At 39.3% G+C, this 21,040-nt stretch overlaps 1 protein-coding gene across 4 annotated transcripts in view; it reads right to left on the bottom strand.

The window, feature by feature from the left end:
• Window positions 1-20,851, bottom strand: part of LOC104599556 (MIF4G domain-containing protein / MA3 domain-containing protein) — a 34,477-nt gene extending 13,626 nt beyond the window's left edge. The window contains exons 1-12 of one of the 4 annotated variants that reach the window (XM_019198118.2): window positions 20,710-20,851; window positions 20,063-20,158; window positions 19,865-19,959; window positions 18,587-19,763; window positions 18,394-18,461; window positions 16,102-16,184; window positions 2,749-2,848; window positions 2,332-2,417; window positions 1,737-1,819; window positions 1,328-1,464; window positions 1,140-1,241; window positions 12-305 (exon numbers count right to left, since the gene is read on the bottom strand). In XM_019198118.2, the coding sequence (XP_019053663.1) occupies window positions 12-305; window positions 1,140-1,241; window positions 1,328-1,464; window positions 1,737-1,819; window positions 2,332-2,417; window positions 2,749-2,848; window positions 16,102-16,184; window positions 18,394-18,461; window positions 18,587-19,763; window positions 19,865-19,959; window positions 20,063-20,066 (2,229 nt within the window). In that variant the 5' untranslated portion in view covers window positions 20,067-20,158; window positions 20,710-20,851. Of the gene's footprint in view, window positions 1-11; window positions 306-1,139; window positions 1,242-1,327; window positions 1,465-1,736; window positions 1,820-2,331; window positions 2,418-2,748; window positions 2,849-16,101; window positions 16,185-18,393; window positions 18,462-18,586; window positions 19,764-19,864; window positions 19,960-20,062 lie in introns of all 4 variants that reach the window. The other 3 variants (XM_019198116.2, XM_019198117.2, XM_019198115.2) reach the window with 3 other exon arrangements.
• Between the last annotated feature and the right edge of the window lie 189 nt (window positions 20,852-21,040).

The following is a 21,040-nucleotide window of genomic DNA, read 5'->3' as shown; positions in this document are numbered from 1 at the left end:
AATATGCTAACCTGTTTCCCAGGTAAACCCAAACCTAGAAGCTTCTCATAAGCATCCATGTAATCTTCACCACTCATTATTATACAAAAAATCGCCCTCCTGGTATCTGTATTCATTCTTTGTGCAGCTGCAATCTGCAGCAATTTTTGGGCTTCCAGAACCTCACGGTCTATGGTGCTGGCAACCTCTTTGATGTTATCTGTTTCAGAGACAACATCCCCTGATAACCACCACTGGCCCTTTTTGTGGGGATCAAGCAGCTTGCTCCATTTGAGCCCTCGAAGTAAAATATCTTCCACTCTTAACTGCAAAGTGCAAATGAAGCATGAAGCAGTTAATATAAATAGACTTGACTGATAAAGAAACAATATTAAGACATTGAACTGACTAAGTGGGTGTTTGGCATGGCTTTGTTTCAAGTTTGAATGACTAGGTTTTTTGCATTGGATTTTGGGAGATTGAGCTGTTGTGGCACATGAAACAATGCATAGTAATTTATTATTGTGATGCTACTAGGCTCCACTAGGCACCACATAGGACACTTTAAGTGGAAGTGGAAATGCCCCTTTTCCGGGGGGGACAACTTTTGAAGCATCCCTCAACACCTCTATGCACATAACAAACACTTCTACATGATTTTTCCCAACCAAATAGGATTTCTAGCAGGTAAAACCAAAATGCCTAAATGGCGCCTAGCTGGACTTCAAGTACAAACACAATGGAAACACAATGTAGCCATTCCAAACACCACATAAGTTAATAGTGCAAATTAGCTGCTAAGCAGCATCCAGTGGTATGACCTGGCCTCTTAGTTTTATGGGAAGGGGAGGAAAGAAGTGTAGCTCTCCCATCTAATTTGTTTACTTATGACTAGTATAACTAGTGTTTTAAAATTCATGTCACACCTCCAAAGGGACCAAACCAGATCCCACTTGGAAAATCTTAAGTTAACTACCATTTCTACCCTATTCTGTCAATTACACCAGATCCCATCTTTCTATCTGTTTTCCCCTTCTTTTTCTTTCCTTTTTATACTCTTCTTTTCAATAATTTCAACATCTTCTCTAGTTACTATCAGTTTCCAGCAAGCCAACCCAATTAAGCCAAGAAGTGTTTGCTGATGTAAAGGAAAAGAAGACCTTCTGTAGCCACTTCTTTATCCGTGTATGTGGAACAGGATCCTCTTTAACTCTTCTTTTGTTGTTTTTGATATCAATTATGGTCTCAAGCATGAATTCCATCTGCAAGGATTACCAGATAAGAATACGTTAAACTAAATGCAAAATAAGCACATCAGATACACAATAAACATAAAATAAAAGCATACCCTTTTATTGTTTATCTTTGGCTGGCCAGGTGTTGTACTTCCAGAAGGGAATTTCAACTCATTCACTCTATTCTGAACACTCGATATAAAATCTTTCATGGAAGCTGGATCATCACCCCTTAGTTTCATTCCACAACCTATTGAATAATTATAGTCAATGTAACCTAAATTACAACTCAGATATGAACTCTCTCAAATATTGGAAATTTGTTGCTAGTATGCCTGTACAGGTAAATGCATTCTTCTATCATTCTATCACACGATATAGGAGATTTTTGCCTCAGGTGTTGCTCAACACTAAATACTAAAAGTGGAGAGAACTGTCATTTTTATTACGCACAAGAGAGTCAACAATTACTAAGATAAATAAGTTTCACATAAGCTAAAGACAAACAAAAGGAGGCCTTACACTGTAGAATTGTCAGGATAGTGGAAACATCCATCTCCATCAAACGCTTGCTCAACATGATCAGAAAATCATATATCAAATCACTGGATATCATTACCAAAATGTCAACCTTTAGAGAAAGAACTTGCAAAAACAGTATACAAGTTAACTGATACTCAATACAACTATGTACTTTTTCCCTTATCCCAGGAGATATTGCCGAAATAAGATGCCTATGAGTCAAGGAAAATTAAGGAAAAGATTAAGAGAAAATAAATGCTAATAAAAGCTCTAGACATAGAGTCTATGTTGAGATAGATGAACATGGTTCATGTTTGAAGTTCAGCCATTCAATTCAAAATTGCAACTAGGGTAGAGGAATGCAAAAAGCTGAAAAATGGTAATAGATGCTATGGAACATTATATTCTATATGTTCACATTAGGACATTGCATTTTCTACAATATTATGTCCTTTTAATAAGCACTTCAGGTTACAAATTAGCAAAACTTTGACCACTACAAAAGACATGGTCTTGGTGAACTTGTCTGAAACTACACCACTAAAAATGTTACCACTATAAAGGTTAAGCTTCTGGTATTATGCAAGCTACCAACCTTGAGCAAACACCAAATATGCACAGATAAGAGAGCAGAAGGGTTAGGTTTCTCAAGGAAATGCTATCTTCTTTCATATATGCATCCTGAAAACAGAATCAAATAGTTATGAGACTAAATTCTTCAAAAACTGAGACCTGCGAATTCTACAGGCAAAATGAGATTCTCCACATCAGAAATATAAATAAAAAATTTTGAATCAGATATACAAACTAAAATTAGAGACCTAAACCAACAAATAATATGACAAGTGTAAAAGAAAAGTAACTAAAATTGGTTTTATTAGTTTAATGATGTAAACCTTCTTTAAGCTTGTAAATTGCAATTATACTTTGAAGACTAGCCACTCAAGGGAAAAAAATGGACAACACTTACTTCAAAAGAACCAATCATAGAATAATTAAAAAAAACGATTACCTCGAAAGATTTTGCAAGGGAAGCCAAAAGCTTTGCACTGAAGTCAATCCCAACCAAACATGCCATGCCAGCAACAAAAGCTGCAAAACCAGCAACATTCCTGTAAAAAGAGAAAAGGATGCTATTAGGATTCGGCCTGCCCTTGAATCCTGTTAGGCTGATAACAGTCAAGAAGAAGGAAGAGAAAGAGAGAGAGAAAGAAGAAAAAGAGAAGAGAAGAAAGGGAGAGAAAAGTCTGGTTCGAATGAGAGGAAAAAATCCCCCCTCCCATTCGGCCAGATTTGATTTATATTACTAATACTGTGGAAAAGACACATGTGCCCCTACTTAAGTGAGGAACACTAGATCTAACATAATCTTACATATCAGCAACCTAAACATAAGCATAAAAACAGAAATACCCCTACATACTCGACACTAACACTCCCACTCAAGCTGGAGAATATATATCATATAATCCTAGCTTGTTACACATGTAGTCCACTCTTCCCCAACTCAACCCTTTAGTAAACAAATCTGCCCACCGGTTCCCTATGTTAACATATGCAGTATCTACCACTCCACTCGGCACCTTCTCTCTCACAAAGTGATAGTCAACCTCTATGTGCTTGGTTCTTTCATGAAACACCAGATTAGAAGAAATATGAATTGTAGCCTGATTGTCAAAGTAGAGCTTCATTGGAGTGTCAACAATGTATCCCATGTCCTGTAGAAGGTTCCTTAGCCACACTAATTCACAAATAGTATGTGTCATAGCTCTATATTCTGCCTCTGCACTGCTTCTTGCCACAACTGTCTGCTTCTTACTTTTCCATGTCACCAGATTACCCCCAAGAAAAGTGCAATAGCTTGTGGTAGATCTCCTATCAGACATAGAACCGGCCCAATCAGCATCAGTATATCCTTCTATTTCAAGTTTTCCACCACTTTTGTATATCAAACCACGACCACGAACCCCCTTTAAATACCTCACAATCCTTGGAACCGCATCCCAATGTGGAACCAGAGGTTTCTGCATGAACTGACTTACCACACTAATTACAAATGAAATGTCTGGCTGAGTAATGGTTAGGTAGTTCAGTTTACCTACAAGTTGCCGGTATCTGCCAGGGTCTTCAAACACTTCACCCATATCACTACTCAGCTTAGTGTTTGTTTCCATAGGTGTTTCAGCTAGTTTAGCACCTAACAAACTTGTTTCTTCCAGCAGATCGGGAACATTTTCCTTTGACACAAGTTAATACCATGCTTAGACCTTGCTACTTCTATCCCCAAGAAATATTTCAATTTACCAAGGTCCTTTGTCTAAAAATGTTCATGCAGAAAAGACTTCAACCTATCAATGCCCATTTTATCATTTCCAGTAATAACAATATCATCTACATACACCACCAATAGGATATTTCCTGCCTAAGAGTCACGACTAAAGACTGAATGATCAACTTGGCACTGTTTCATACCAAACTTCTTTACCACCTCACCAAACCTACCAAACCATGCTCGAAGATACTATTTAAGCCCATAAATGGCCTTCTTTAGTCTGCACACCTTACCATCCTCCCCCTGAGTAACAAACCCCGGTGGTTGCTCCATATAGACCTCCTCGAGCAAATCACCATGCAAGAAAGCATTCTTGATATCAAGCTGATAGAAGGGCCAATCATACATAGCAGCAAAAGAGATCACAACACAAACTGAACCAATCTTAGTAACCGGGGAGGTCTCTGTGTAGTCAATACCATAGGTTTGGGAGTACCCAACCAGTCTAGCTTTCAGTCACTCTACACTACCATCAGATAAGTATTTAACAATATAAACCCACTTACAACCAACAATCTGCTTACCAGGAGGAAGAGTGGTGAGGTCCCATATATGATTATGAATTAGAGCTGAGAGTTCTTCTTCCATTGCACGGCGCCATCCTAGAGAGGCAAGGGCTTCCTGGACATCCTTAGGGACAACAACAGAGGATAACAAGGAGATAAACTAGCGATGAGAAGCAGAAAGGTGAGTGAGAGAAACATAATTAGAAATAAAATGAAGGGTACAACTATGTTTACCTTTTCGTAAAGCAATGGGAAGATCAAGGTCAAATACCGAGGGTGGGGCTGGTGTGGGGACAATTGCCGAATCTGTCGACGATGATGGAGCTAGAGGAGGAGCCGGTACATGTGGGCGATGTGTATACACTTGACGGATAGGTGGTCGTTCAACAGGTGATGGCACCGAAGGCAAGGACTTGGTCACAACTGGAACAAGAGGAACAGAATCCGCAACTGGGAGAGGAAGGGAAGGAGGTGATGAGGAAGAAACATCACCAGACCCCAAGAAAAACGGAATAGACTCAAAGAATGTAACATCAACACTCACAAAGGAACGTCGAGAGTTTGGACGATAACACTTATACCCTTTTTTGTGTCTTGGAATAGCCAAGGAAGATGCACTTAATGAATCGTGCATCTAACTTGTCCCTTCCTGGCCCCAGATTATGGACGAAGCAGACACACCCAAAAACCCAAGGAGAAAGAGGAAACGGAGACCAGGCATGAAACAAAGTGGTGAATGGAGAATGACCATCAAGGATAGATGTGAGCATCCGGTTAATCAAGAAGCAAGAAGTAAGCACCACATCACTCCAAAAGGGTTTGGGGACATTCATGTGATGAATGAGAGATCGAGTTGTTTCCAAAAGATGACGATTCTTTCTCTCAGCCACCCCATTTTGTTGTGGGATGTAAATACATGATGTCTGATGGATAATGCCATGTTGGTCCAAGTATTCTTGAAATGATGAAAAGAAATATTCACAGCCATTATCGGAATGAAAAATTTTAATGTGAACACCAAATTGGTTGCGAATCTCAACATAAAATTTTTGGAAAATGGTAAACAATTCATTCATTTCTTTCATTAAATAGAGTCACATCATCCTTGAATAATCATCAACAAAAATGACAAAATATTTATATCGACTGTATGACATTACTTTATAAGGGCCCCAAACATCTGAATGAACCAACGAAAAAGGACTCGACATACGGTTATCAACCCTAGGACTAAAGGGAACACGGTGATGTTTCCCCAACTAACACGACTCACAATCCAAAACAGAAAGATGACTCAACGAAGGAACCAAAGACTTCAAAACTTTCAGCGAATGATAACCAAATCAACAGTGCCACTGGAGAGGAGAGAGAGATGACTGGAGAGTTGTTGACGTTCTTCCACCACCGTCAAGATAATACAATCCACCAGTCTTCATCCCCGTCTTGAAATCCTGAAAAACACATGAAGAAGGGTAAAAAGTAATGGAGCAATTAAGAGACTTGGTCAACTTACTAACTGACATAAGGTTAAACGGAAATTTAGGGACATACAAAACTGAGGATAAAAGTAAGGGGGTCATGTTAACATTGCCAACACCACAAATAGAGGATGTGGAGCCATTAGCAAGGGTAACAGATTGTGATGTTGAGCAATGAGAGAGAGAAGAAAACACACCTGGACTTCCATTCATGTGATCGGAGGCTCTAGAGTCAATAATCCAGGGATTGGGTGTGGGTGCCAGACAAGCCATACCTAAGTGTGCAAGAGTGGTTGTGTTATGCTGAGATGTGGCCTGGACAAACCTCTCATATTCATCACAGGGAACACTCATCATCTCCTTCCCGGGAACATCTATGGTTGTAGGAAGTATTTGATCTGCTGAACGACTCTCCTGTCTGAAGCTATTGTCACTAGTCATGGCATGATTGGCCCAAGTTGAGGGTAGATCATGCAAGTCATAGCAATAATTAATGGTATGTCCATCCATACCACAGTGTGTACACCTCCTTGGACCAGAACTACGTCCTCTGCCACGGGCCCCCCCTAAATCTCTACCTCTAGTACGACCACCACCACGGTTATATGTAGGTCCACCACCACCACTCCTGCCATATAACGGTCCACTGCTAGCACCACGGCCAGACTGAGCTCCTCGAGCTCCACCTCTAATACCACGGCCCCTCGATACTGCAAAGGCTGGTTGATCTATCGAAAACACTAGTGTTCTCAATAGATTTAATGGAAATCCTCCTAAGTCGAGCAAACACCTCTTCTAAGGAAGGAAGAGCTAACCCTCCTAGTATCTGAGCCTGCACCGGTTCATACTCAAATTTCAGCCCCACCAAAAATCAAGTCACATCCAGTTGTTCTCTCTGTTGTTGCTGAATTTTGACATCAAAAGTGAGGGGGCGATAAACATTCAACTCATTACGAATGTTTCTCATACTAGCATAGTACTCCTCAAGACTCTGATTACCCTGTTGCAGATTAAAGTATTCCTGATACAGCTGATATACTTTGGTTGTATTGTCTTGACCCGAATACAACTTCTTAGCATGGTTCCACACTTCTTTGGCAGTGTTAAGAAACATGAAATTTACACTAATCTTGGGTTCCATAACCATGTGATAATCTATGCATCTTCTTGTTCCCAGTCATCATACTCATGAGAATCAGTGGAGGGTTTTTCTTCCCTTATGTGATTCACCTTCTTTGCCTTAAGAAAAAATTCTACAGATTTAGCCCAATGTACATAACTTTCTCCATCCAGTTTAATGAAGGTCATTTGAACATTCAGGTAATCAGTAGGGACCATCACATTAGTCTTGCTATCACTACTGTCTCCCATAGCTGAATTCTGTTATTGCTGAATTCAACACACTTCACACTAAACCACACTACACACTTAACACACTGGTTTCAGCACTTATTATTGCTGAAAATTGCACTCCTTACACCACAAACCCTACCCCACGACTACCTGAAAACTCACCACACTGTTTGAGGACCACTCCCCCTTTGAATCACACTAAAAAAAGCATAAACCCTAGCACACTACAATCTGAAATCCCACCATACAATCAGAAACAGACTTATCATTTGCTTCACAACAAGAAATTGTATAGAAATCTCTTACCTAATCACCCAAAAATCAGTAGGGACCATCACATTAGTCTTGCTATCACTGCTGTCTCCCATAGCTGAATTCTGTTATTGCTGAATTCAACACACTTCACACTAAACCACACTACACACTTAACACACTGGTTTCAGCACTTATTATTGCTGAAAATTGCACTCCTTACACCACAAACCCTACCCCACGACTACCTGAAAACTCACCACACTGTTTGAGGACCACTCCCCCTTTGAATCACACTAAAAAAAGCATAAACCCTAGCACACTACAATCTGAAATCCCACCATACAATCAGAAACAGACTTATCATTTGCTTCACAACAAGAAATTGTATAGAAATCTCTTACCTAATCACCCAAAAATCAGACCACACAAGACACCCACTGCACCACACAAATCAGCCCTCTTCTCTTCATCGATTAGGGGAGGGCTTCTTAGAAACCACAGCAACCAACCATGAACAGCACAACCGGAGGCATAGAAACCTCCAAGGAAGAGGGCGACCACTCCTTTTCAGCCCTTTCCCTTCTCCAACTGATGGCGAAGAAACCAAGAGGAAACCCTAGACTGGGTGCGCAGAGAACAGAATTCTGGGCAGATTCGATTTGCTTAGTTTGGCTCTGATACTATATTAGGATTCGGCCTGCCCTTGAATCCTGTTAGGCTGGTAACAGTCAAGAACAAGGAAGAGAAAGAGAGAGAAAGAAGAAGAAGAGAAGAGAAGAGAAGAAAGGGAGAGAAAAATCTGGTTCGAATGAGAGGAAAAAATCCCCTCTCCCATTCATGGTTTCAAATGTCGCCAAACGTCGCTAATGCCGCCCGACATATGTTGATGTCGAGGCTCACCGACATGAAAGTGGATGGTAATATAAAAACTACATTATGTCGGTCGACATTTCATATATTTCGGAAATGTCAACCAAACCGGTCCAAATAACCAAAAAAATACAGTTTTTCCTATTATGTCGACTAATGTACATTAAAAATATAATATATTAGTATATTATATTAATATAATACAGTATATTAATATAGATTATTCCATTAATAATTTCTATTTAATATTTCAAATAAAATATTTATAAAAAGAATTAACAAAATATAAAAACAAAAGAAAAAATTAATTACTTTATAATATAAAACATAAATTATTTTTCAAGTAATAAAATATTAACTGGTTAGTATTTTTTAAAATATTTATTAAAATCAGAAAATGTTTATTAAATTTTATAATAAACCATATTCTACATTTAATATAAAAAATCAGAATAAATTTAATAAATTTTATACTAAATCATAATTTATTATAAATTTAGTATTAAAAATCATAATAAATTCATTAAGTTTTATAAGAAATCAGAATTTATCATAATCTTAATACTACAAAAAGGAGAATCAGTTTTGAGTGGAAAACAGGGGTACTAGGACGCCAATGGATCTTCGGCTGAAGGATCAGAAAGAGATTTCCCCAGGGGTATTGTCGAAATTGGTCTCCTTTGGAGAATTTATGGGAGTCACGTTTAAAGGTATGGAGGCAGAGACCATACAACTGTTGGCGGAGATAGAAAGAAGAGTAATAGAGGAGAAGGGGAAAAAAGGAAGGAGAATAGATCGGGAACTTTTTAGGCCCTCCTGGGGGCTGAATGACAGGGTGGGGAGTTCAACACAGGGTAATAGAGGGAGTCAAAAAGGATGTTAACTCGAGGAGGGATGGGAGAAGACTATACAAATCATCTTTTTATGGATCAGCTGAAAATTATTTCCTGGAACGTTAGGGGGCTATGCTCAGGGTATAGAAGGCTGGTAGTACGGGGTTTCCTAAAAAAGTGGAGTCCCAGAGTTCTTTGCTTACAAGAAACAAAGTTGGAGTATGCAAACAGTGAGTTAGTCCAGGGTATTTGGGGGGAAAGAAAGTGTGAATGGGATTTCGTCCCAGCAAGGGGCACAACTGGTGGTTTATTGTTGGTTTGGGACCCATTGATGTTGATGGCAAGGGAAGTGGAAAGAGATCAGTTTTCAATTTTTGTCCGGTTCAAATGGTGGAGGAAGACTTTAGCTGGGTGATGACTGGAGTATATGGGCCAACAGAAAATGGGAGAAAGCAAGATTTCTGGCAGGAATTGGGGAAGATAAGAGAGAGTTGGGCTTTGCCTTGGGAGATTGGAGGGGACTTCAACACAATCAGGTTTTCTCATGAGAAGGGGAGTGGACAGAGAGTCGGTAGGGGAGTGAGAGGCTTTGCTCAGTTCATGAGCAGTTGGGAATTGGTGGATTTGCCACTTCTAGGAGCAAGATACACGTAGTCAAATAACTAAGATCATCCCATTCTGGAAAAGCTGGATTATTTGTAGTTTCATCAACTTGGGAAGATGCCTTTCCACGGCTAACTCGGGAAGCTATGCCGAAACCACTTTCTGACCATTCCCCTATCCTTTTAGACTGTGGAGGAATTGTGGCCGTTAAAAACCCTCCTTTCAGGTTTGAGGAGGAGGGAATAGGAAAGAAATTGAAACAGTGGTGGGAAGAGCATCAGGTGGAAGGTTCAGTAAGCCACAGGTTTAGTAGAAAGCTGATCAAGCTGAAAGAAGAGTTAAAAAAGTGGAGTAAACAGACTTTTAAAGGGGTGGAAGAAAAGAAAAAGGAATGCCTGGAAACAATAGCAAGGGTGGATAGGGCTGAAGAGGTAGGGGTTCTATCAGGAGAAGATAAGTGTCAGAGGCTTACAGCCAAACAAGAGTTTGATAAAATCTGTTACCAAGAAGAGATAAAGTGGAGACAAAGGTCCAGGTGTCTCTGGCTGAAGCAGGGAGACAAGAACACTTCTTTCTTTCATAAAGTAGCAAATGGTAGAAGAAGACAGAATTGTATAAAGAGATTAGAGGTAGAAGGGGATGTAATTGAAGAGGAAAATAGATTACAGGAGGCTACCCTAAATTACTTTCAGGAAGTGTACGGAGAAAGATGGAATGTGGAAGAGGAGGCCCACTCTGGATGGTTTGGACTTCAGTCTTTTGTCTTCTGAGGAAGCAAGCAGACTAGAAGAAGCTTTCACCGAGGAAGAAGTGCTGAAGGCAATTAATGAAATGGAAGCTGATAAAGCTCCAGGGCCAGATGGCTTCACAATGTTCTTTAAGAGAAGCTGGAGTTTTTTAGGGGGAGATTTGATGAAGGTCTTTGAAGAATTTCATTTGAATGGTGCACTAGAAAGAAGTCTAAATTCCACCTTCATTTCCTTAATCCCAGAAAAGAAAGGAGCAACCGGGCTGAAAGACTTTAGACCGATCAGTTTGGTAGGAAGTGTATACAAGAATTTATCAAAAGTACTGGCTAAGAGGATGAGTAGAGTCATGGGAACTTTAATCTCGGAAAGTCGGAATGCTTTCGTAGACGGGAGACAGATTATGGATGGGGTTTTAGTGGCAAATGAGCTGATAGATTCAAGAGTGAGAAGTGGAGTACTGGGGCTGCTGTTAAAATGGATTTTGAAAAAGCCTACGATCATGTAAATTGGGGCTTTTTGGACTACATGTTGGAGAAATTCAACTTCGGCAGAAAATGGATGAACTAGACAAAAGTGTGCATAACATCAGTAAGCTTTTCTTTTCTGCTAAATGGAAAATCTGTAGGGAGAATATTCAGCTCAAGAGGTTTGAGACAGGGGGACCCCCTTTCTCCCCTGTTATTCATTTGTGTAACGGAGGCTTTGAGCAGGTTGGTGCAGAGGGCAGTTGATGGAGGCTCTGTGGGGGGTTTTAGGATGGGTGAGGAGGAAGGAGTGGCAGTATTACAATATGCAGACGACACTCTGTTCTTTGCTGATGCAGCTAAGGATCAGACGGAAGCCATCCATATGATGCTCATTTGGTTTGAAGTTGTTTCAGGTTTCAAGATTAATCTTCATAAGAGTGAGATTATGCCAGTTGGGGAAGGAGCAAATGTGAAGCAACTAGCAGAGAGTGTGGGTTGCAATTTGGGAAAGCTGCCCACTAGGTATTTGGGGATGCCTTTAGGAGAGAAATGTAATGCTAAGAAATTTTGGGAGCCTATAGTTGAAAGAGTGGAGAGGAGGTTGGCATCTTGGAAAGGTAGATACTTGTCAAAGGGAGGAAAGGTGGTGCTAATTAAAAGTGTTCTCTCGTCTCTTCCCACCTACTTACTTTCTCCATTCCTCATTCCAACTAGCATGGCTATGGTAATTGAAAAGAAAATGTGTGATTTTCTGTGGGAAGGATGGAAGCAGAAATATAAGCTACATCTGGTAAAGTGGAACAAAGTGTGTAGCCCAAAGAAAGTGGGAGGTTTGGGGGTAAGGAAGTTGAGAAAGTTTAACTTAGCCTGTCTGGCCAAGTGGTTGTGGAGGTGGAATGAACAGCCTAATGCATTATGGAGAACGATTATTCTAGCTAAGTATGGAGCAGATGTATCATATCTTGGGAGCCAGCGGAGACTATAATGTCTTATGGGTGTGCTGTATGGAGAGGAATTCAAAAGGCATTGGGGGAATTCAGAAAAGGAATCAGATACAAGGTGGGAGACAGCACAAGAATCAAATTCTCGACTAATATTTGGTGTGGAGATCAACCTCTTTATCAGAGCTTTCCCAATCTTTATGAGATTGCTCAAAACAAAGAATGCATGGTTGGTGTCCAGTGTTCAGAAGGAATTTAAAAGATTGGGAGGTTGGGCAGTGGATGGAGTTGAGGCAGCAGCTATCTGGTACAACTCTTGGCTCCACAGACAGAGATAGGAGAATTTGGAAGTGGGATAAAGAAGAATCCTTCACGGTAAGATCCTTCTATAGCAAACTCACGGAGGTGGAGGTGGTGGATTTCCCAGAAGCTGTTGTATGGAAATCTGTTGCCCCTCCTAAAGCTGCAATTTTATTATGGGTGGCAGTGTCGGGTAAATGTTTGACAGCTGAGGTTTTGGCCAGAAGAGGGATGAATCTGTTGCCTAGCAAGTGCATTATGTGTGGGGAAGCATCTGAGGACTTAGAGCATTTACTAATCCATTGCAGAGTTGCTCGGCTCCTCTGGACAAGGCTTTTGCGGCTGTTTGAAGCTCAGTTCTGTTTCCCAGAAAATGTGCTAGCAGTTCTTCAGAGCTGGCATCTGAAGGGACTTTCAAAAGAAAGCAAGGTAATTTGGAAAGCAGGTCAAGCTTTAGTGATCTAGACAATATGGACAGAAAGAAACAAAAGAATGTTTAAAAATATGTTTGTTTCAGATGATAATTTATGTAAAGGTTTTTGGGCGTAGGATATATTCATGGGTAGGGCTCATAATCTGTCCAGGAATAGATCTTATAGCTCCTTTTATAATCCTGGAGCTCTTTTTGTTCTACGCTTACAGAGTAACCTTGTACTTTGATGTACAGCTTCTGGTTGAGCACTTCACAGCTCCTTGTTGTGCAGATTTGGTTATTGCTTTTTGTCTAATATATTACTTTACCTTTTCCTCAGAAAAAAATGAAGAAATTCAATTGGGCAACACAACATATGAATTTGACTATACAATGAGTGGGAAGGGAGGCTAATGCATTTGCTGACTTTATAGCCAAGCAAGGAACAACTAGGGATCAGTTGTATTGGGCCCAAGTGTAATCTTTGTGCTGTTTTTTTTCTTTTAAAGAGTGAGGCTGCACCTCACGCCTCCCCTTGGGATGTTTGTATCAGTCTTTTTGTTTTTGTTGACAATGAATTCTTAATGAACTTTTATTTATCAAAAAAGAAATGCTAAGTGTGATGAACAAGAATTAAATGAGTCAACACACTATTATTAAAACACTCTTTGCTATGTTTTTTCTTGCATCTCTTTCCTCTTTTTTTAATAATTTTTTATTTTATTACCAAAAAACACTCTTCCTTATATTTTTTCTCCTTCAACTAAAAGAGAGAAGATTATGTAGAAGGTGTACAATGGTTGATATATTATGGATATGGACTATTAGCGAAGAAAGGAAAATTAGAAGTTTTCACAAGAAGATAAATCAGATGGAAACATTATTCTGTTGAAAGAACATATTGGGTTCCTTCAAGAAAAATTTTTTTCTTTCCTTTTTTGTAAATTTTTCAGCGAATGATGTAATGAGGACATGGCATGAGATTTCCCCATCATCCACAAGAAGACAGATCCAGGTGCAAAATTGGAGCTCCCCTTCCCAAGAAGCAATCAAACTGAATTTTCATGAGTGCTAAATTGGAAATCGACAAAATTTAGAAATAGAAAGAGTTCTTGGAAATTTGATGAACAAATTCTTTGTCTATTTCAGTCAAGACCTAACACGGGATGATCATTAGAGCAGAAAATTTTGCTCTTCTACAAGGATTGAGGATAAATGGTTTCTTCAACTTTGCAAAGGTTAGAAGTGGAAGGTAACTCTACAGTGTTGTCGGCTGGATGAAACGTGAAGACCCTTTTTTTATCAGTGAATTGTAAGATATATTAATTCAAAGCCAAAGATAGTACAATTTAGGGAGAGGCACGAGATGCTACCTCCCCTCTAAGGAGAGGAGATGGAGGAAACCATCAACCCTTTAGTTAATAAACATAACAAGGACAAAGAGAACTACAGAGAAGCCCAATACAAGGAGACCCGAGTAGCCCCTTGTTTAGCAAGATAATCAGCCAAGGATATTAGCTGATCTACCCATCCACTGAAATCTAACTGTCATGTCCCTCAATAGCCATTTGACCTTTTTTAAAATATCCTTAAAGTCCCAAGTGACAGTACCCAGGTCAGCCAACCATCCTACTACCACCTTGGAATCTCCTTCAATTATTAAGTTCTACACTCCAAGTTGATAAGCAATCTATATCCCCTGTGCCGCAGCTAGGAGTTCAGCCCTTACAGAGTCTCCTATTTCCACCAGTCCCGAAAAAAGGGCAATGATGTTGCTATTCTCATTTCTCAGTACACCACCAATCCAAAATAGTCCTAGGTTACCCTGACTACTTCCATCAAAGTTCAGCTTAACAAAACCCTCCATCGGTGGAGTCCAAGTTACTTGAACTTTAGGCTTCCTAGAGGAAGTGAGGGCAGCTGAAGACCAATTCCTCATTAAACCCTCAAAGGAATAATTTTCAAAGAGCTTTAAAGATTTCAGCCACAAAACAATCCTTGTAAAAATACACTCTTTGACCTCAAGAATGCTTCTTTCCTTCTCCTGAAAAATTCTGGAATTTCTCTCTTCCCAAATAGTCCAAAGGAGAGCTGCTCTTATACACTTCAACATAATTCTCCCTCTTCTTGTGGTCCACACAAAGGTAGACGAGGAAAACAACAAATTTACCTTAGCTGGCAAGTTCCACCTGCACTCAAACAAATCCAAATACCCAATTCCAAATGGCTGCAGCAAAAGGACAAGAAATCAATAAGTGATAACAGTCCTCATTCTACGCTTTGCACAAAATACACCAGTTAGGGGATAAACACAAGAAAGGTCTTTTCTTCTGCAGGTTATTCATTGCGTTGATTTTACTGTAGTAAACTTCCCAACAAAAAATAGCTATTTTTGGGGGAATAGAGCTAAACCAAACTTCCTTAACTGGGAAAGCCCAAGGAGAGGAACTAGAGCAAAGGGATTTAAAGAAAGATGCAAAAGTAAACGACCCTTTCAGAGTCAATGTCCAAATCCTCCTATCAGAATTGAGTGGGTCCAAGCAAACAGAATCAAGTAACAATAAGAGCTCAAAAGCTGATAAAGATTCCCCATCCCTCAACCATCTACGGAAGCCAAGGTCCCAATTTGTCGACAAAGGGGTATATGGGGACAAAAGAAAGGAAGACACAGGTTCTTTTTTATTAAGGGAAATAGAGAAGAAAGAGGGGAACAAATCCTTAAGAGGCAAAATTCCCACCCAAGTGTCTTCCCAGAAAAGAACATGAATCCTAGAGCAAGCATCATACCTTACAAAGCAGAGGAACTGGGAGACCTTGATGACTCAGATATTTCATCAAAGAAGCACAAGCTCTTGCTTCTAGATCGAACATCCCATTCATTTGGATAAGGAGATCTGCTAATCAATTAGCTGATAATTTAGCCAGATTGAGAGCTCATAGAGAGGAGTCATATTAGGGGATTGTATTCCTTAGGGGTGGTTCCATTTTGGGATTTGATGTACAAGTAAATGATTGATAATGAGGAATAGCCTTGTATATAATTTACCAAATAAAGTCTTGTAGGAAGACTAGGTTTTGGACCTTTCCTAGGCTACATGCAATTTTCTCCATTTTATTGTCCTTGTATCTCTGATTCAAGAATTCTGTATTCTAACAAAAATTTCTGTTGTTGATAAAAAAAAAAAAGTAAATGAAAACGAAAAAGAGTATCAAGAAAGAAAGAGGGAAAGAAGATGAAAGGATGGGGGGAAGATAGAGCTCTTAACTGTTCAGTTTGGCGAGGGCCTCCAGAAAAGAATGTAAGAACTTCCTCACTGATTATCTGAGAACTGGTGCTGCGAACAATTGACTGCAAAAGGGTCAGCTTACAAAGTCTGAATCCACAAGCAGCACAATATTTGCTGTTAATTTAGGGACTAACCAGAATTACAATGAATGAGGGCAGTCAGACAGCAGTAAATTGATACTCAGTGCCATGGATGGTAATTAGTGCAAAATGAGATCCAAGACCCACCATTTGATTGGATGATGAAACATTTAAAATCTCCTCTATTGAATAATCAAATAAAATTTCAAAAAGATTCCATGAAGATGTGTGTTATCAGCCTATCACCAATTCAGCATGATTTTCAGAAGTACCAATGTTTACCTATTTTTTTCAGTATGGTCTGTGTGTCTACGAGAGACAGAGAGAAAGAGAAGATTTTATGAAATATGGTTTGTTTTAGCGGTGATCATAGGCTGGACTTTGGACTTAAGTCAGTATTTAAGTTTTATATAATATAGCATATATTATATAATGTAATATTTTATATTATAAATATATAATATACGATATAAGTTATAATATACATATATATGTGTGTGTGTGTCGTTTTATAATATCTATGTACATAACATAGAACAAATATGATATAAACATGTATATATAACTATATGTTTAATGTATAAATTATATTTTTTATCAATATGTATAAATAATATATTGCAGGCCAGGCTGGAAATGATCACCCCTAGTACTATGTTTGGCTGTTTTTACTAATTTTTTTCTGTAGATGTGGAGGCTGTTTTTTTTTTGGAAAAAGGTAAAGTAATTTATTCAGAGAGAATGAAGATTACAACAAGGCCCAGACCACTAGGTCTACCTGGGCCCAAAACAGATTACAAGTACATCCATGATTTAGTGCAAAATAGGTGAGATACATTCTGATTTTTAAACTCCTCATTCACCGACACCCAGGAACAAATCTTCCCCACTGCTTTCTGCACCCAGGAACACTCATTCTGTTTTTTTTTTTTTTTTATGAGTGATGTGGAGGATGTTAACAAAAATGTTTTTCTTCCTTTCTCTTTTCTATATTCATTAAATAAATATCAGGACAATTAGCCGAGTCCATTGCAATTTACTTCTGCACTACATGTAAGAAAGTGATCGGGCATTCATAGTTAATCATGAAAAGGTGGTGCACGCTAGCCACTCCCTTTTTTTTTGAAAAAGATGGTAACTTTATTAATGAACAGTGGGTACAAAAGATGTACACAAAAATTACAACTCAAATGTTAAGTAGGAAGAAAGCTATCACTAAACAAGAAATCCCTGTGAGCACCAGCTTTTGCTAGGCCATCCACATCAGAGTTTAGATCCCTAGGGATCCAACCGAGCTGTGCATTTAAGTTAGATAGGATACCTCTAGCTTCAGCCAAGAAATGAGCTAATCGGGATGCAGATTGACCTTAGATTTTTGGCGAGTTCCGAACAGCTTAATCGGATGAATCTTCCCCAACGGTTTTCACTTTGTTGAATGAGAAGCACCTTCCCTCTGTGAACATGTTTATGCTCTTTCACTATTCCTGTTTGCGAGAAAATCACCTCTTGGAGGAAATCTCTCATCCAGGTCGTCACCTCTGCTTTCAGAGATATTCTCAACCAGCCACCCCTTCCTCTCTTAGTTAAAGTTAAAAAATCATCTTGATTAAGTGGGTTTGTATCAAACTCGAAAGATTTGAACCGATTGCTATTGACTTTCTCATTGGAGATAGAAATTCTCACCCAGCTCTCTCGAGGTTGACACACAATCAGTCATTCACTGCCACACTTTAGGTTTCCAGATTGATTTATGGATGATCCATCTAAACCATATCACTCCCTTATTTATTAAAGTCCATTCTGTTCCTATCTATTTTTCAAGTTTTCCTATATTTTTTTTATCAGAAAATAAGACTTTTATTAATTTCAAATATAATACTAAGGTACAAGAGTTAGGCTTCCACAATGCATTGACCCAAACTACAAACAATTACATCTCTGCCCAGAACAAAGTAGGTCTATATGCTCCCTGTTCTCCAATAATGAAAAAGTTTTAGTGCCTTTCTACTATAAGAGATCAAAGTGTTTAATGGATTTGGATTGCAACTATTGGACCAATAAGAAACATTCTACTCGCAGGAGCGGAGGAGAAAAGAATGATAAAATTGTGTCACTTATGCAGATGCCTCAAGTGAATATTGTAGTAGGAAACAACTGGAAAGAATGATCAACCATAAGGGTAAGAAAATACTCTGAAGATGCTGGATATTTCCCCTGTAATTTTTTCCACATTTGATTCAGAAAGCCTATTTAGGAGTCCTGGATGAAATTTGTTTTCAAAGCATGTTAAATTTTATATCAGAAAGTATACACATAGACACAAACAAGCAAACAAACAAAACAGAGGAGAAGATAGAATTTAACAGATCAGGCCAACTTTTTACCATGCATCCTTCGACGGAATTGGGACTCTTCTGACCCTTGTCCTGAAGAATGTCTCAAATGTGGAGGTATGTACTTTGCATTTCCATCCACTGCAGAGGACTTGGAATAAGGTTCTTCCAATGCCACCTCAGTGCCACCATTTTCCACCTGCTCAGGTCCTCCAATGTTCACATCACCCCCCAGCACATCTTCTGGTTCATTTTCCAGTGCATCAAGAAACTTCTGCTTCTTATCATGTTTCTTACTAGAACTGTGATTGGGACACTTTTCATGATGTTCTTCAGCTTCTAGGACTTTTTTATCCTCCAGGTGGTCAAGGACAGATGGAATTCCATCAAACAATTCATTGAGTCCATCACCGGTGCCCCTCAATTTTGCACTTTTTACCTTGAGCTTCTTTGCAAGCTTCCTTTCCAGTTCTAAATCTTCTTCCGCAGATACAACACCTTTCTTCATTTCCATTTCGATATACTCTTCAAACTTTGTCTTTGACTTTTGCTTCAAGGTCTTCCTCCCCTTCGCCTTTGCTACCTTTGTACCGGCAGAACCATGAGATGAATCCATGTTCAACTTGGATTCATCAAACAAAGAAGCTTCTCTCTCATCAAGCCCTCCAATGGTCATATCACTAACAACCTCATCTTCTGGTTCTTGTTCTGATGCATCCAGCAACTGTTTCTGCTTCTTCTTATGTTTCTTACTAGTAGAATTGTGATTAGAGCTCTTTACAAGAGCTTCTTCAGCATCTAGAATTTCTTCATCCACTAATGAATCAAGAACAGATGGAATTCCATCAAATAACTCACTGATCCCATCATCTGTTCCCCGCAATCTTCCACCTTTCACCTTGAGCTTCTTCGCAAGTTTCCTTTCCAATTCCAAATCTTCCTCAGCAGACACAACACCTTTCTTCATCTCCATCTCAATATACTCTTCAAACTTTGTCTTTGATTTCCTCTTCAAATTCTTCTTCCGCTTCACCATTGTTTGCGTTGTATGATCAGAATCACATGATAAATTCATTCTCTCAGGCAATGAAGGTTGCTCTTCACTTATATCCCTCCCATCTGAATGTCTAACTTCTTTCCTTTCTGAAATCTCATTACACGCTCCTTTGGTTTTCTTCTTAACTTCCGGTTTGGTCTCAACAGAAACCCTCTTCAATTTGCTAGATTTCTGGGTGGATGCAGTAAACTTCCAATTAAATACGTCCCTCCAAGTAACTAGTTAAAAGATTCGGAATTCAGAAAGTTACAAAATTAAATAACTGAAATTACCTGATGTTCAATCCACGATAAATACCGACTCTTCTGCTTCTCTGATCGAGCTTCTTTTCGCCTTTCTTTTCGAGATTTCTCGCCTAACTTACTCTCTGAAACAGATTAGACAAACAGATAAAGCCATAAACGATAAGAATGTTCTCAAATAGAAACCCTAAAATAAACGAAACCAAGCTGAAGAGAGATAGCAGTTACCCATGCTTCAGGCAAAACTTGATGAAACAGAGAGATTGCAACAGAGTTAGAGACGCTAGGGTGTGTCGTGTGTCCGGATTAGCTGCACTAGGTAGGCTGCGTTACCAATAGGAACAGAGCACGTCAACCCCACACATGAATTTAATGAGAAGCGTGATACGAGCGAATCTGAAACCTAGCCGAACCTCGGTTAACAAAAACCAAAATCCACCCCCCCCCCCCAAAAAAAAAACAGAGGAATATGTCTGCTACATCAAACTACATTCATGGAAGATTTAGCAAGGATCACGAAAAAAAAAGAGTACAAACTCTGCAAAGGCGACATTTTGCGTTACCTACAAGTTCAAGAGCCGAAGTAGGGATTGGATAGAACGATACCCACAAAATAGTCCAGCAAGGAATGAAGAAGAAGGGAGAGAGATGGTTAAGGTTGTGAGGAGGAAGAAAAATACGATAGAAGATCAGATGGTGATCTCAATAGTCTGCGTCGATTGCAAAACCTCACCCCTTTATAGAAAAGTAGACTCTCTGGTCCGAAACTCCTTCAACTGCTCTTACTTCATGGCGGAAGTATATACATGGAGGATTTAGTAGAATATAAAAAGAAAAACAGAGCGCAACCCTACTACGGCAGGGATTCGTCTTACCTGCAACGGCAGCGGCTATGTTGGAGCACTTCAATGAAAGCAAAGAGAGAGTGTGTGGGGTGGGCTGAGATGAGAAGGAGAGGGGCGAGGGCGGGTGACGGGGGAGGAGTAAAACGGATCTAATAAATCGGATATAGGTAGATCCAATTCGACTTGTTTATATTCGAATTCTTTTTTTTTATTTATTTGATAGAATAGAAGTGGCCATACGTAGCACGTCCCCAAAAATCACAATAGTAGACATCAATTAAAACCCTAGGAATGGAACTATTGTAGACTTCATTAGAATGTGCATGATTAGCAAGTCAATCTGCCGTCATATTCCCCTATC

The sequence above is a fragment of the Nelumbo nucifera genome, chromosome 1 (genome assembly GCF_055504915.1).
Source record: "Nelumbo nucifera cultivar China Antique chromosome 1, China Antique-T2T, whole genome shotgun sequence".
Classification (NCBI taxonomy): Eukaryota; Viridiplantae; Streptophyta; class Magnoliopsida; order Proteales; family Nelumbonaceae; genus Nelumbo; species Nelumbo nucifera.
Note: the sequence above shows the minus strand (reverse complement) of the source record. Positions and strands in the feature narration are given on the sequence as shown.